A 17,335-nucleotide genomic window follows, 5' to 3' on the forward strand; every position below is an offset into this window, starting at 1 on the left:
AATATTGCTGAACTGAAACAGTTCTGTAAAGAGGAATGGTCAAGAATTACTCCTGACTGTTGTGCACGTCTAATCTGCAACTACAGGAAACGTTTGGTTGAAGTTATTGCTACCAAAGGAGGTTCAACCAGTTATTAAATCCAAGGGTTCACATACTTTTCCCACCTGCACTGTGAATGTTTACATGGTGTGTTCAATAAAAACATGGCAACATTTCATTCTTTGTGTGTTATTAGTTTAAGCAGACTGTAATTGTCTATTGTTGTGACTTAGATGATGATCAGATCACATGTTATGACCAATTTGTGCAGAAATCCATATCATTCCAAAGGGTTCACATACTTTTTCTTGCAACTGTAAAAGGTCGGGCAAATTTGGCTGTCAATTGGCGGGAATTTAAAAAAAAATAAAAAAAATTGTAAATCTGATCGGAGACCAATGATGGTGGGAGGAGGTCCATTGTGGTCCTGGCTGTATGGGCAGTAGTCCCATCCTGATGAAACCACATTTTCTCCATGTGTAAAAATAACGGACCTGCCATTTTAAAAATACAATTTCACTATTTTTACTCGTTCCTTTGTGAAATTACCCATAATGAATCTCCCAAGACTCCGTTATATGTGCCTGCAACAATACAAACTATTTATTTACCTGTCAAATGAAATTTGGCCCATATATATATATATGCACACACAGATTTTTTTTCCCCCTGTATTTTTTTTTTTTTTACCTCTGAATTAAGCATCCACCCTGTCCTATTGATGTTGTTCAAAGAGGACTGTAACATATATCCAAAAGTGTTTATGCAATTTAATCTCTGCTAAAAGAAACAAAAGGGCAAGAAGAATCTGAGTTCATTCAGACTAGATAAGTCTAAGCACCAAAACCACATTACCGTAATAGTTGTGGCGTATAGCTCATGCCAATGCAGACTCTGTGCTAAATTCTCTGCCATAAAGGAGTAAAATCGACTAAATTTATACAGCCCTATCCCCAATAAATTAACAATGTATATTAAAAACAATATGTGGAATTGGTCTTAAAAAAACACTGTAGAAGTGAACACTGTGTTAATGGCCTGCTAGTAAAAGACAACCTCTAATGTAAAAGTCTAAAAGAAGAAATTAAAGGCTCCAGGCCTGCATATCTGAGTATTTTATTTCAATTATAGAATGTATGAATTTGATATTATATATATTCCTAATATTTGCTGGGTAGTTTGTAATAAAAAAGCTTTTAAATAAGTTAGTGCTTGGCAAAAAAAAAAAATGGATGGATCAGCACAGCTGCAGAACTTGCAAAAAGACGTTTAATTTTTAGGGATATGGCCTTTTACATTTCTCACACTATTCCTTTTGATTTATTTAAAATGTCCTTTTTGGTACATTAAACAAACATGCATTTTTTTTTTTTAAACCAACACCTTCCCTATAAGTTATGAATTATACTAGGTTACAATTTGCCCGAACAGCAATGCTTTGATGCATGGGTTAGATAAGCAAATTATGGCTTTATTGTAATGTAAATCATCATTTAATATTTGATATCAGGGATTGTATTTAGCTTTATCTTCCATGTGTGGGCGAGTGTGGATCTAAATAAATACACACAATTACACCAGCAAGATGATATGAAAGAAGTTTGCGCACAGTGTTTGGAAGCATTTTTTTTTTTTTTAAATCTCCTGTTTCTCTGACACTGTAGTCTCCTGAAAAGGTACAATTGGGGTATTTAGTGTATATAAGCTTGCTTTATATGTTTCCTATTCCCTGCAAAGTCCCTTTAAAAAAAATCAACACCTCTAAGTATTGGGAGGCATAATATAGACCGCTATTCAAGTCAGTCAACTATAGCTACCTATGTGTACATTAGTCCTAAAGACCTCTCTCAGAAGGGTAGAAATTGTGCACTGTGACACACTTTCAGTGGTTTACCATGTGTTCACAGAAACATGACACTGGGGGAGAGATGAAGAGGTCCCTAATAGGATAGGCAAACAGGATTTAGGACAATTGACCGGTTTAAAAAAGCTCTGAGTACCGCAGAGTGAAGTTCATGTGGACTTATTTTACAGTGTTAACACAACTTTGAAGTAGAATGGGAATCATGGGAAAGTGAGTAGATTATATATATATATATATATATATAATCAAAAAATTACCGGCACTCATGGGCTTCTTTCATCCAGTTTATTTTAGGTGAAGGTAGTCAGGTCGACGTTTCAGCTCCCGATCGGAGCTTTCATCAGGTTTTGGTGTCCTGATGAAAGCTCCGATCGGGAGCTGAAACGTCGACCTGACTACCTTCACCTAAAATAAACTGGATGAAAGAAGCCCATGAGTGCCGGTAATTTTTTGATTTTTTATGAATTTGGGACTTGGCACCTGGCAGTATTACTATTTAGAGTTGGAGTGCAAGAGTTTTTTCTATTTGCTTATATATATATATATATATATATATATATATATATATATATATATATATATATATATATATATATATATATATAATAAAAAAGAGAAGAGTAAAACATACGTTACTCAAAAATGGGCAGCTTACATTACTTGGTTTAAGCAGCAGACGCAATTTGGTTGTATAAACATTACTTTCTATCCACAAAACCACATATCAATAGTATTTACTTGAGCAAATTCACCATAAATCATCACAAATAAAAATGTGAGAGTTCCTCTTTACTGCTTTTTTTTTCTTCTTTTCACATATTCTTCAATATATTGATGTTTAAATCCCCAACAGGTCTTGTGTCTACAACGTACATACAATCACCGCTTATATTTAAATTAATTAGATCTAAAAAGACAAATTGTTTTAATGATTTCTCAGAGTGCATAAGTCTTGCTACATCCATTCTGATAATTTTCTCAAAAAAAAGAAAAAGGATCTGGTGAAGGTAAAAATATGAAAACTGGTCCAATTGTAGGCAGACAAAAAAAACTCTAGAATATAGTTATTGGATTTTTAGTGTACATCACAAAACAAATACTTAAATTACATTTATCCTCTCAGATTTACAATGTCAATGATCAGAGTGTTAACTGCAGATTATTCCGGCAAACATTAATAAAGTAACTAAATAAACCTGTTACATCAGCAAGAGCCAATTCACTCAACCATCATTAAGTATATTATAGGAAAAGATTGAACTCCGGTAAAACTTTACAAAACTGTTATCTAAAATAAAAAAAATAGCTCATAGGTAGATTTTGTGTTAAGGTGGCTCTGTCATCCAATAAAATTGAGCAAATCAGAATGATAAAATCTTTGCTTATAAAGACTTTGTTGGAATTTCATTGAAATTTCAACGCAGTCAAAAGATACAAAAGAAAATAGAGACTAGCTTATGGTTTATGGTAAATCCTTTGATAAAAAAAAGGCAGAGCTACCACTATAAAGTTTTTTAATTCCCACAGCCATCACTTGAGACGGCTAGGAGAATAAGGCCTTGTCTTGCTCATCTTGAGATAACATTTACAGAGGTTCCAGCGTGACCCCCCCACAGACATCAGTGTTGTACTCTTGTGCATGTCCCGAGACATTGGCTCCTGGCCAATTAAGTGCCAGGAGTTAAGGATCGAAGATCAGGTAAGTATAACTCGTCTACTGCAACTCTGGGCCCAAGCGGCATTTTTAAAGGTGATCAAGCAACTTTAAAAGTATGATTCCAGAGAAGCAGATGCAAATATTAAGGCTTGTGCTTATTAACACCTAACTCCAAAAATATGGAGGTGTTTTTAAATGTGTTTAGTAAAAAACTCTATTTTGTCATAATAGATTCCACACAGAGGAAAAAAGTTCCAGGAAAATCTTGCATCAGAAATCTAGGACATATACTGAACATTTAGCAAGTCTGTCATCATAATATTGTAATAAGGGATACATTTCATGTATATTCATGTAAAGAACCATTGAGGTGACAGAGCCACTTTAAGATTAGCCGGGGTTCAAATTTTATTATACGCAAACAAACACACAATCTGTCTCATGACAAGGCACACTGCATTTCTCACTACATTTATGAAAACTGTGGTTGGCATATGAGCTCAAGTTGAGGTGTGAAATTTATGGGGGTATTCCCTTGAGGAAAGAGGCCTCGGCTGTGCCGGCAGACAGAGGTAAGTGTGCAGAGTTGTGATGTGCTGCCTTGCAGCAAAGTACTGTAAATAAAAAATATATATAAATTGATGGTGGCTGATATTACAGCAAAATTGTTAAGTGAATCCTTGATTCAGATTTACAGGGAACATAAATGATAGAACAAAAAAAGAATGAAAAAAAAAAAAAAAACACAACAGACCAGAGAAGCGCAGCTTGCTGGCTTCAATTCCATCAAACCCTGTCTTTAGGCTCAAGACACCTCTATGATTTCCATGCTGCCAGAAAAGTTAGACTGGCTGCCCACTTTTCCTAGATCTTCTCGTGACCTACTGTCCACCAGCCCTTCCCCAAACTCCATCTGACAGCTGCGGCGCTTGAACTGTTTTTCAAAGGGACTTTCCTCGTGCCAGCTACGCCTAGAATCCCCACGGACACTAGGTTTTGCTCTCCTGCGCACTGCGCAAGAGGGTTCTGTGGGCAACTGTCCGCAGCTATAAGCTGTGAAGGCTCCTCCCCCATACAAGGCAGATGCAGAATAGAAATGGGTGGAAGAATCGGAAGTGAAGTACCAGCTGCCTGTCAATGATGTGGCCTGTGTTGCCAAGATGTCAGAATGCCAGTCTTTTAGGCCCATGCCAGACTTGGCCAAGTGCTGCTGGCTACTGGACAATCCAAACAAATAGTTTGTTTTACGGTTGTCCTCCATGCTCCCACTCCGGAACAGAGGGCTTGTCAATGACCTTTGGGAGAGGACACTACTCTGTACTGCATGTTGCGGCTTCTGCCTATGCTTGCTCTCCGATTGAACACATACAGTGGGTTTCTCTGCAACATTCTTTGCTTCTTCACGGTCAGGGCTTGTCTCAGGAGTCTGCTCCGACACCTCCTCCACCGGAGAGAACTGGCACATTTTGCTGCCACTGTCTATGGATGCAGAAGATTTGTAGAGTTCTTTTTTCTCCTCTGCAGTGGAAGATATAGAGACAACGCTAGCTAATCCACAATAAGGCACAGATTTGATATCCAGCGAAAAAGAACGCTTGATCTTATTGCTGTCCTCAAGTTTCTCTCCCGGTGATACATGAAGTCCATTGAGGCCCAAAAGAAGGGGAGCCTCTTCTGTATATACTGGCTGCTTCCTGGAGCAATGAGGCTGCAGCTCTGAGGTAGGGTGCATTAGCAGCGGGCTTGGAGGTTGGACGGTCTCAGCAGAGCTCAACTGCTCACCGTTACCCATATCCAGCTGTAGCTTTAGTTTACAGGCAGGAGTTGCCTGCACCGTCTGTGCTTTGATTTTCTTCTCAAAGTCTAAAAGCTGTCCAAGGAAGTTGAAATTTGGAGAGATAGTTGGCCTTTTCTCCTTCACAAACCTGTGGGCAAAGACAACATTCAGTTAATTTTCAAACTTGCAATGGGTCTTCACCTTTAGTAACATTGGATCATCTACACACAGCAATACAGGCTAAAGGAAAAAAAAAAAAAAAACCTCAAGTAACAACTTACCTCCGTAGCCAAGTTATCCCTCAGCCTGATCTTCCCGGGTTGGCTAATGATGCCCAATGACACTTATGGATGTGGAATTAAACATCCAGCAGCAGAGGGGTTAATCTCCATATGTGTAGTGTTTGATATCAAAACACTGCAAATCCTGACTCCAGGCACCAAGATCACTGAAGTGGTCATGGTGTTTAGAGTACCACTAACTCCAAACTGACAATCCAGTTTCTCAGTGGTTTAACAAACTTATTCCCTACAAATTAAGAGGACTAGTGTAAGCACCGTTAACATGACAAGCCTCTGACTAAGGGTGTAGACCAACTCTTCTGGGTTACACCATTTTTAAGTGGTTTGCCCAAAACAAGGGTTCTCAAGGTACCTGCAGCCCAGGACCCCACTTGCCTATTGTAAATGCAGAAGCATCATTTCAGCATTAGCAATATCCCACACCTGTGACATTATGCCTGCAGCCTAAAAGCTCCATCACTGCTACAACAGCATGTAGTGGTTATGGTGCCTAGACTGCCCTTTTACCCTTCATATGCTCTATCTAAAACAAAGATTGCATATATTGTTTAAAAATCTGTATACAATCTCAGAAAAGCAGCTCTTTAGTAAGATAATTTCACATATGTTTTACTGTAAAGAACCCTCTTCCTTGCCCTAGGTGAAATCTCCCCTTTCAAAGTCTAAATGTGTGACCTTATGTGCTTTGCTGTTAATATACAGGTTATAATAGAGTTTTGTGTACTGGCCCTGCATGTGTTTGTATACTGTTAACATATCAATCTGAATAAAAAAAAAAACACAAAAAAACAGTTGATCTTTTATAAATTATATTTTCATCACATGAATTCGTATTTTTTTGTTTCTTTTACATAACAGTAACTCACTGGCCTATGTAACTCTACATATCTCACACGGTATAATTCTTCCCATTATATTTACTGTGTTCCCCAACTCTGCCCCTTTCAGGGTATACATTGATTGCATGCTCTTCTTCTGGAAGGATTGCAAGAAAAATAATGCACATTACATTTTTAGATAGATAAAATATTTCAGCATGCTGTCAAGCTATTTTACCTATAGGCCTCGTCCAGGGACATATCCATCCTTTTCATGATGTATGCAATCGCTATGGTTGCAGAGCGAGAGATACCGGCCAAACAGTGGACTAAAACACGGCCATTAGAGGCTTTGGCTTTTTCTGCAAGGACAGACAACCAAAAGGATCAGGCGGACAGGAAGAAAGAAGCATTCCTGTTCATAAACCACCAAAAATAGCTAATAGCCAAATCACTAACAACAGTAATTTCAGACATTTTGTGCTGGTAAGTCATGAAAATAAACTCTAGGTTTTTTCTTCAGTTGACCAGTTTGTATTACAATTTATGTGCATAAACAAAAAAAAGAAAAATAAGACAGATAGACAGATAGATAAATGGGATTGTATAAACAACGAGTTGCCCTCACCTATAAAGTCAACGGATTTGTCCAGCCACGGCAGGATTTTCTCACAGAAGCTGTCATTTACTGGCACACGTAGAAAATGTGAATCACAGATGAAGTCGGGTTTGGGGCAAGTGTTACTGGCATTCAGTACAAAGCCAATTTCATTCTGCTGCATCAGCTCCTGCATACACAGAACAGATTTGGAAATGGTTAATCTTCAGGAAATAAAATAAAGAAAAGGTTAAGCAGTTAAAACCAATGCTTAGCCTTTTCCTTATTTAATTAACATAAAGCATTAGCCGGAAATCAAAGGATTTGACATGTTTTAATGTGCACATGCTTAAAGTAATCCCTTAAATAAAGAGATTCATGTTATTCATCATAAGGTCCATTCGCTAACTGGCTATATTTACCAGGTATTCTGCACTGTAAATTATAGTGTTATAAGAGGAATTTCAGATAATTTTCTATGAAGGTGCCCCTTGCAATATTTGCTCAGGTTGTAATAAGCTTTTTCTGAGGTCAGCTGCGATGGCTTTTATTCTTAGAGAGAATTGTGGGTTTATTGTCACTAACAAGCACATTTTCACAAAGCAGGAACACTAGAAAGTTTGCTACAAACTCTGAGAAAAACAAAATGTTAGAGATTCCGTTATTTCCATGCATGCAAAATAAATACAGAATACTGCTAAACTAATCAGTTATAAAAGGTCTACACGTGTGGCACTGTATGGAAACATCAGGATGCCTTACCTTATTTAGAACATCACGTTGGCAGCCTAAGTAGAGATGAGGAAGAATTCGTGTTGGACCAACACTGGACACAGGAAGGCAGGGCTGGGAGATACATGTGGGTACAATGGAAGCCTTGCCTTCACACAGCCCAGGGAAACAGGACGAAAACTCAAAGAATCCCCCTGTAGAAACAGATTATTAAAATATAACGAAACAGACAACCCCCCCCCCCCCCCCCACGCATCTACATATAGTCAAAGGTGGACTGAAACGTCAACTACTGGGTTTATTACTGCTGTGGATACAAAAAGGCAACACTGCAAGCAATTGAAAAGAAGACCAGTGAGTGCACATTTATTTTTTGGTTTTACCCATTATAGAATCTATATTTTATTTTTTGATGCACCATAACATTTGTTGTATATGTAATGTTGAATTTTCTGTATTTACCAGATTGAAATTGATATAAGAGGATACAGGTTTCTAAATTATGACTCAAATTTTCTTACATTATTTTTTAATACAGCCAAATAAGGTACTTTAAAAAAAATAAAAAAATAAATGTAATAGTTTTAACTAATAGACATTGGATGAGGGATCGCAATAAGGATGAAAAGGGAAATCTTTTCATCCATTTCAATCATGGAATTCAGTCAGCAAGCACTTTGCATGCTATCTGCTGGTGGAAAACATCACTTACGCCTGCATTTCATTTCAGTGTTCCCCTTTCTTGTTTGAATAGTGGGATAATGTTCTCTTTATAAACCAATCAGTTCTATTGAAAATTGGTTGGATACAACTAAATAAGGTACACTAAAGACAGGGATGTTTAGACAGACAGTGTACTGATCACCGGTCCTATTACAAGAGCTTAATCGGTCAGCTCTTTAATTATCCAAAAGGATCTGTTCCTCTTGTGTTCAGCAAAAGTTAACACCAGTACTCAAGCTTCCTTAGTTACATTTAAAGACTAATGTGATTTACCTAGAGCCTGCCTAGGACCTCCTTAGCCACGAGATCAATGAAATACAGGAGACGGCCCAGGCGGGCAATTTATTTTACCTGACAGAAGATGCACATTGCAAAACATCTTCTCCAGTTTTCCCAGCAGCACTGAGAGGAAACATTCAGGTGGTAGGGATGAGGCATCTACAGACGTCTGATCATATACTACTATCTGCTGAGTTTGCCAGTCCAGCTCCACCTGCAAGAAATAAATCTTTAAAAACGATTGATCTTCCAAACAATGCACCGAAGAGTAAAAAGGAGCAATTACGACCGTTGACCACAATTTTCAAATGGTACAAAACGTTTAAATTAAGCAACTTTTTTGAATGAAAACTCTTATTTTCCCAAGGGCCGGAGTAGTGGCAATTTATTTAGAATATCAGTATGTTATTAGAATTTTGGCATCTGCTATATGCCTGGCGGTCTCCATCTTTTCTAAAAACTATCAAATACACTTTTTGATCTTTCACTCACCTTTTGCTTGGCAGAGTGCTGGATCAGCTCTGCAATTTGGACTTTATCCTGCTGTAGCCTTCTTTTCATCAGTTTGGAGCAATTGATGTTGATGGCATACAGGATATGAGCAGTGTTGTACTCTACAAATGGCCGGCTGTCAATAAGAAGAACCTTTTCTGCTCCTCCTTCCATCCAGGTCACCAGCTTTTCAGCTGTTAGTAACCGACATCGGGGGGTTTCCGTGGCCATCACGGCACCTCTGCCCTATCCACTGATGCTGGGATGAAGTGATGGAGGCTCTTACAGCATTGTTCAGTTCATGGTGTCATCAAGTTATCAGGGCATCCTGCTCATAACATGTAGGCAATAGAATCACCAAAAAGAAAAATTTTCTGGTATGGAATTTCTCAGAGTAGCGCAGATAATTTCTTCTCACTCATTGGGAGGGAACTGAAGGGTCACAGATCCAACGTAAAAAAAAAAAAAAAAAAAAAAAAGTTGGTCCTTAGAAGGGGCAGCCTTAGTTCAGGTCTTCATAATTTCCTTTGTTTTTTTTTTTTAATCAGACTCTGCATAGGAGACAAAAGCAGAGGGGATATTTAAATAAAGTCTGATAAATATGAAAACAAGAGAAGAAAGGTAAAAAAGCCAAAAAGAGAGAAACCAAGATGTAAAAAAAAATAAATAAATAAAAAGTGTGACAAACCGAAAGAGGGAGAGACAAAAATAAAATAAAAATACACACGAAAGCAAAACAGAAATAGAATGAGGTCATAGTTATGTTTAGCCACAAGGGGTAAGCCCAGAACAACTTGAGAATTTACTTGCTCACGCGACTTTAACTCATTAGTCCTTGGAGCATGGTACAAATCTGACGGGGAGTATGGCAAGTTACTGAATAATTCATAGAGCAAGAGAATTTGCAGCCCTCTAACTATAAACCACAACTCCCATGACCCCCTGCTAGTCATAGATTATCTCTAATGTCTTGGTTACCTGTATCCACATCTTATGAAAACTTAGCAGACTCCATTCAACTCGCTGTCTTGAAACCACCAGCATTTTGTGTAATTAATCCCTCTGCCTGCCTCACCCCCGTTCAAATTTTGAAACAGGAAGTGACTTCTGGCTGGAGTTTGCTTCAAACTGCGGGGAATTTTTTTTACCAATCACACAAGTAGTGAATAATGTCCCCTACCTTTTAGCTGTAAAAGTTCAAATATACTTTACTGGAACAAGAAAATTTAATGGAAGATCTGCTCTTTTAGAGTGAGTGGGGAAAAAAATGAAAGTAATAAATTCAACATCCACTAAAATGTATAGGTTGATGCGTGTTGAGTTAACAAATTGAATAAGTGCTGTAAATGCAAGATTGTGCGCTTTACAGGCAGAGTTCTCTTTTTTACTGGTACACCTATATTGTATTGTGTGCATTTCCAAAATTATAGTGTTACAGCAGAATGTTTACATTTTACAATTAATAAAGAATTCTCAGCACTCACCACAAAAAGCTAGATTTATAAAATTGTACTGTAACCCATTGCAAACGTCTTTACATGTTCTTAATGGTTATATTGCCAAGTCCTCTGGCAGTGTCCATTTAGTGTTAAACCATTTTCAATAAGTTACAATTGAATGAGGGTCACTGGCCACCAACAGCCCTGGCCCCTCGTGGATGTATAGCTAAGGGAAATTTCCTTCTAGTCATACCAATTCATCCCAATAATGAACACTAGGCTGAAAGCAGTAAGCCCACACTCCAAATACAGCTGCCCAAGCAGAAAATAGGTGATTCATGTTTAGCATTAAAATATTAAAAATAGTTTAAAAATGAATGAAAGCTTCACGCCAGGGGACGCCAGACATTATAACCACTTTAATGAGACGACTCAGTTACAGGGTTTCTTTAATGGTGCAAAAGAGGGTAAAACTTGCTTTACACATCTAGTTGCACAAACTTGCTCTACACATCTAGTTGGATGGTCCCATATTGGGACCTGTTCCTCCATCTTGAGGTTTCCCGCCTTTGCTTTTGTACTTCTGATAACATGATGAAAATATATCACAAAGTGCATCTATACTGCAAAGTCACTGCTTAGCATCTATGCTTGTGTGTATGAGCTTCTACTAAGGTCATGGCACAGGCAGTATGAGTTGTCTGAATGGTATGTCACATGTGCCAGGTTGGCACTTCTTTTCAGGGTACCTGCCACCAGTGATGGTGCAAGGACTTTTGGCTGCACAGACAAATATGCATTTTGCTGCCCCCATTACCTGTGTAGGCCTGTGTTTCTCATAAACCACTTTTGTGTCTCTGTTCCTCAATTTGCATATCGTATCCCCTTTTGTCCCTCTTATTTCTTCTTTTGCATTTCTTAGCCCCTCATTTGTGTTACCCCCCCCCCTTTTAAATATCCAATTTCCCCCCTTCTGTGTATTTTATTCCTTCATTTGGTCTTACCCCAAACCCCTTTTGTGGCACTTGCCCCTGGCAGTAGAGGACCTCTTTTATTCTCTACCCAGTCTGTCAAACCGAGTACAGGACAAGAAGATACTCTATCACAGTGCGCAAGGCCACCCAACACAAGAATGACCTGTAGGGGTGGGTGCACATTTCTCCTGCCTATCACCCTCTGGCTAATACTCGACAGAGAGGAGGCAGTATCCTGCCTGCCACTGCTCTTCATCAGGCATGTGCACTGCTTCACAGGCAAGCCGCTGACCCAGCCAGCTTAAGCCCACTCCTTTCTGGATTTCATATATTTAGTGCTATGTATTTGAACAGACTGATTGTGTGATAACGCATCACTATATAAACAAAACTAGAAACTATTCTAATGGGATGGGCTAAAAAACCCTAGTCTCCAATGTACCAGATACTTTTCAGTAAAAGAATGTATGACAGGTAGGTGTTTCGATGAAAGCCGTTTAACCCCTTAAGGACACATGACATATGTGGCATGTCATGATTCCCTTTTATTCCAGAAGTTTGGTCCTTAAGGGGTTAGGACACTTACAAACCTTATCAGCATAATGTAATGTAATGGCTTTGTTTTACGATACAAAAGGTTGTTACTTTGCACAGGAAAACAAAACTACAGTGACTAGATTTACTAAACAGATCACCACAAGAATAAAAGATACTCTTTAAAGGTGTAACACAAACAAAGGCTGTGGTCACATGGCATCAGGATTGTCAAGAGTGCCAGATACCAAGTGAAAAAACAGAGGCAAGAAGATGTGAGTGAAAAAAAGTGTTTGAGGAGTCTATAAAATACAGATTTGACTACTCCTTTAAAAGATCAATAAAATGTTAAGGTTTCAGGGGTCAGGCTTGTTGTTTGTTATTACTGATCTATGCAGAGCAACAGAATGCAATAGATGTGGATCCCTTTAACTGTAGAGGGTTATGCTCATTTCTGCTTCTGGCTATAAACATTTACAACCGAAACTTAAAAAGCTATTAAAACCTTATTAACAAGTGTTTACTTTTGTTTTGAATCAACACAAGAGGTGACTTGAATGGCTTCCACTCAAAGCTGGCCTCTTCATATTTATTACCATGTAAAACAGGATGGCCACATGTCCTCTTTAAGTGGGAGAGATAATTGACAGTATGTACCAAAGAGCTGTATAACAAGAGATGCTGACATTGAAAATTTTAAAATGTAAAACCTCAGACTGCTTATGTACACGAAGGGTTAAAGGAAGAGAGAGAGAGAGAGAAAAAACAAAAAAAAAAACAAATGAGGACAAATGATCTGGAATCCAGCAGTGTGAAACATAAAAATCTTTAAAATTTAATTAAAAGAATCAGGCAGCTGTAACAGCAGGTGCAACAAACACTGTAAATCAAATATACAGCAACTGCTGCGTCAGAACAGCCCGACACATTTCGTACTAGGAGTACAGTAGCATGCTTATTAAAACAGGTTTAATGACTAAACAGCACAAAGAAAATTATTTTGTTAAAGTTAGAGTGTGTGTGTATGTGGGCGAATCTCTGTTATAGTAAAAATTTTAGCGTGCATTTAGCAATTTCAAACCATAATTGACCAAATTAAGTTTTCTACTTTGTTGTAAGGTCCTTAATCTATCGCAGGAGTGCAACACTCAAACTTAAGGTGGCTAAGTTAACCGGTGCCCCCCGAAAAAATATAAAACTTATCAAAATACCCACAGACTGAAATTCCAAGTCCGTTAAAAAGACAAAAGTAAAAAGTTTGTCTTATGTATTTTTTCTACTCTTGACAAAAATGCAACAAAAAACGCAGAGCTACTGGTGTCAAGCCCTCGGCCGTCTCTATTAAGAAAAAAAACAAAACTCCTATGATCTCTTGGCATCCTCCATAGATATTTATTTATTACTGGCATTTATAAAGCGCCAACAAATTCCGCAGCGCTGTACAAGTTGGAAAAAGACGAACACAATAAGAACAGACCGATATCAGTGTAGTACTCTTGCACATGCGCGAGAGTACAGCACTGATGTCGACTCCTGGCAAATGAGTTGTCCAGAACTGAAGAGTATCCCATGGAAGAAGATGGTTGTGGCAAGGGACAGGCTAATGTACTTACAAATCATCTTTCCCTGCACCCCTGCAGCCACTGCACTGCCAGCAGCAAAGTCACCATGTGGAGCTATTGCAAAATAAGCCCAAAAAAAAGTCAGCCAATTAAACTCAGCCAACAGTAAGAATCTCAAAGCAGATTCAGTGCAATGTATTTACTCTGAGAAGGAACTGCAACTTACAGAGCATAAAATACTGGTACCAGCATCTCCGTCAATTGCACAATGTGGTTATCTCTACAGTTGCTGTCAAAGGAGTTTACAGGACCAACGCCACTGCAACAGATCATGCTGAGCTCACAGTGCCAGGTTATAGATAAAGTTATATCCTGCATACTGATGAACTCATAAACCATTTCTCTCTTTTTCAGGAACTGAGGACAAGTAGAACGTGTTTCCTGAGCCGGTTGAGTTGGTACACTGAACAAGAGGGGCTTCTCGATGAGGAGGAGCTGGAGAGGCTCATTCCTTGCCCTCCTACATAAAGAATCTGTGGCCAGCCAACCACAGTTCTCACTCTTTTCCTCCACTACCAAGAACATCACTGTAAGATTGTATGTTTGTATGTGTGTCTATGCCTGTGTGCACCTATCTGTGCCTGTGTATGTCTGCCCGTGTCTATGTGTGTGTATGTGTCCCTACGTAACAGAGTGTGCCAAGAGGAAGGAAATAATATTTTGGGCTAAAGCCCCCATTGTTTTCTGACCAATAAGGTTTTAGATCAGTCAGAAACCATTCACCAAGTACAACTTAGTGGCTCCGATAGAGAATAATAGGAGTCATTAGTTGCTTCTTAGTGAACGGCCTTTACAAACAGCTGGTAACTTCCTGTCATTACTTGTGAAATTTGGCATTTGGTAAACAAGCTGCTACTCGCCAACAAGTGACAGGTTTGGAAACAAGGCCTAAGTTTAAAGTTTGACAAAGTTCTCAATTTGTATTTATTTTTTTACAATATTTCATTTTCAGGCTGGCTTAGCATCATGCTGGTGTTTGTTCTATATGGCTAAAAGGAGGATTGGTCTTCTCAATACTCCCCCTAAAGCAGGCACCAGCTAGTATATAGTTTAGGATTCTATGTTTCTTTCCGTGGCTTGGTGCTCACATTGAAATCTGCTACATGATCTACAATATGGACTGCATCAAACAGCTATCCAATGGGTTGCCATTCCTAATGAATATAGATAAATATTCTCCTATAAACCTACGGTAAGCGCAATTTTAATGTTTGCAATTTCAATGGCCATTTGATTTAAAGGATCACTATAGAGTCAGGAGCACAAACATGTATTCCTGACCCTATAGTGTTAACACCACCATCTAGCCCCCCTGGGCCCCTCATGCCTCCATAAATATAGTAACAATCTTATTGTATTCAAGCCTGAAGCTGTAAATCTGCATGCTGTTAGTCTCGGAAAAACAAGCAGTCTGCTGACGTCAGACGTGGTAGCCTGATCCAATCACAACGCTTCCCCATAGGATTGGCTGAGACTGACAAGGAGGCAGATCAGGGGCAGAGCCAGCATGATTCAAACACAGCCCTGGCCAATAGGCATCTCCTCATAGAGATGAATTGAATCAATAAATCTCTATGAGGAAAGTTCAGTGTCTGCATGCAGAGGGAGGAGATACTGAATGTTTGGATGCATTTTATCCAGGAAGGATCTCTAACATCCATCTGAGTAGTGGCCAGTGAAGTGAACACTAGGCTGTAATGTAAATACTGCATTTTCTCTGAAGGCAATTATTCTACTCACCAGAACAAATTCAATAAGCTGTAGTTGTTCTGGTGACTATAGTGTCCCTTTAAGAGATGAATGGCATAAGAAAAAAACAAAACAAAAAAAAATGTCATCATATTAGGAGTCCATTAGAGTGAAGGCTGATATTAGAATACTCTTCAAAAGACTCATACAATACGAAATGGTTTTAGACATTGACTTTTTACCCATGTCTTGACCATAGAAAAGAGGTTGTCCCAGGGCTTGCTGCCCTGATCATCTAAGTACAAGACAAACACTCATATTGTGCAGCAGTGCCTGCTGGGACATATTGTATAGGAAGGAGGCTACATTAATGAAACGCGGGGTAAAGGGACTTTATCCAGTAAACAACCTGATTGCCGGAACCAGTAGGTAGTATTTTGTCGCAGTAGAAGGAAGGATTAATGTAAGTGCATATGACAGTGATGTCTAACCTTAGCCAAAAACATGTGGGGAGTCACCACTTGTCCAGAAGGAATGGGAGCAGGATAGAGTTGTTGTTTTTTGCTCCCTTTACTATGGACAAATATATAGTTAGCTTACTTATAGAAAGGAGGCTGTTAGGAATAGTTTCTAAACACCAAGAAGGGAAAAAGAATAAAATGAAGCAGGTCTGCGCTGAATCTTGACATTAGTATTGTGGTAAGATGGTGAGGTAGATAAATAGAACGTTACACCCATGCATGTGCTAGCAATCTAATGCCATATAAAATAGCATCGTCATTTTGAGAGGGTATGAGCACTTTAGAGTTTGGATGGCAATCCAGTGTGCTAAACAGTCCTTTTCCATCTGCATTTTGGTAAATCTATGGGAGAAAAAGTGCAGATGGGAACACGCCTTTATACAGTGGCTAGCAATCAACATGTTATTAATAAGTATATGTTGCAAAGACCCCTGATGGTGACTGCTCTGCATGCTGTGCAGTGGGGTGTATGGAAAGGGGAGTTTTTTTTTTTACCCGAACCTGTCCCTCACGGCTGTCACCATCCTCATCCGGTCGGCCTTCTTCAGCTCTTGGTGCTTTATCTGCCAGGTGCCCACATAAGTGCTGTAACTCTTGCACATGAGTGACAGTAGAGTAGGGAGGTCTATGGAGGATTCTGCGAGACTGTCCATATAGAAGTATTTTACCTTACAGCGTTCACTAGTGTCAATTTTTGTCAGAAACAGGGAATGTACAGAAGACAAAGTGCCTCCCTCTCCCTGTTAGGTGTGAAGTAAAAGACCATTTTGACTTGTTAGCTAGGACCTGCCAGGTGCTGCTTCCCACCACCACCACCACCACCACCACCAACTCTAGAGAGCTGGGAGTTCCTCAGCAGGGACTTGTTAGTTCTCCTGAGGTATACGCGTAGCTCACTGGTGGAGAGCATCAGCTGATCGCATTTAGGGTGGTTGGAGTGTACCTTTAAAAACAAAAAAACAACCAGTATTCCTGAAATGGTGGAACAGATGTTTATCATAACTAAAGCTACATCTATTCTAGGGTGTACACAATGGCCAATTGATAAAGTTTTGCACATTCAAATCAAATACCATGGAAGAAAGCACTACCTAATGCACACAAATTGGAATGGCAGGGAACTCAATATGAAGATTATGTAAAAAAATAAAATAATGAGCACATTACTAAACATGCTCGGTCTTAAATAAAATGAATAATATGCAATTTAGGCGCAGCGATTGCTTGCCAAGTGTTATAGAACAAACCTAAAATACACAAGCTGTAGGTCTACA

At 38.9% G+C, this 17,335-nt stretch overlaps 1 protein-coding gene across 1 annotated transcript in view; it reads right to left on the reverse strand.

The window, feature by feature from the left end:
- Positions 1–2,575: 2,575 nt before the first annotated feature.
- The window catches only part of DUSP16 (dual specificity phosphatase 16), a 49,635-nt gene continuing 34,875 nt past the window's right edge, over positions 2,576–17,335 (reverse strand). The window contains exons 2-7 of the mRNA XM_063447632.1: positions 9,283–9,833; positions 8,863–9,004; positions 7,819–7,982; positions 7,087–7,246; positions 6,697–6,820; positions 2,576–5,486 (exon numbers count right to left, since the gene is read on the reverse strand). Of these exons, the coding sequence (XP_063303702.1) occupies positions 4,367–5,486; positions 6,697–6,820; positions 7,087–7,246; positions 7,819–7,982; positions 8,863–9,004; positions 9,283–9,513 (1,941 nt within the window). The 5' untranslated portion in view covers positions 9,514–9,833 and the 3' untranslated portion in view covers positions 2,576–4,366. The remainder of the gene's footprint in view (positions 5,487–6,696; positions 6,821–7,086; positions 7,247–7,818; positions 7,983–8,862; positions 9,005–9,282; positions 9,834–17,335) is intronic.

This window comes from Pelobates fuscus, chromosome 3 (genome assembly GCF_036172605.1).
Source record: "Pelobates fuscus isolate aPelFus1 chromosome 3, aPelFus1.pri, whole genome shotgun sequence".
In the NCBI taxonomy this organism is placed as follows: domain Eukaryota; kingdom Metazoa; phylum Chordata; class Amphibia; order Anura; family Pelobatidae; genus Pelobates; species Pelobates fuscus.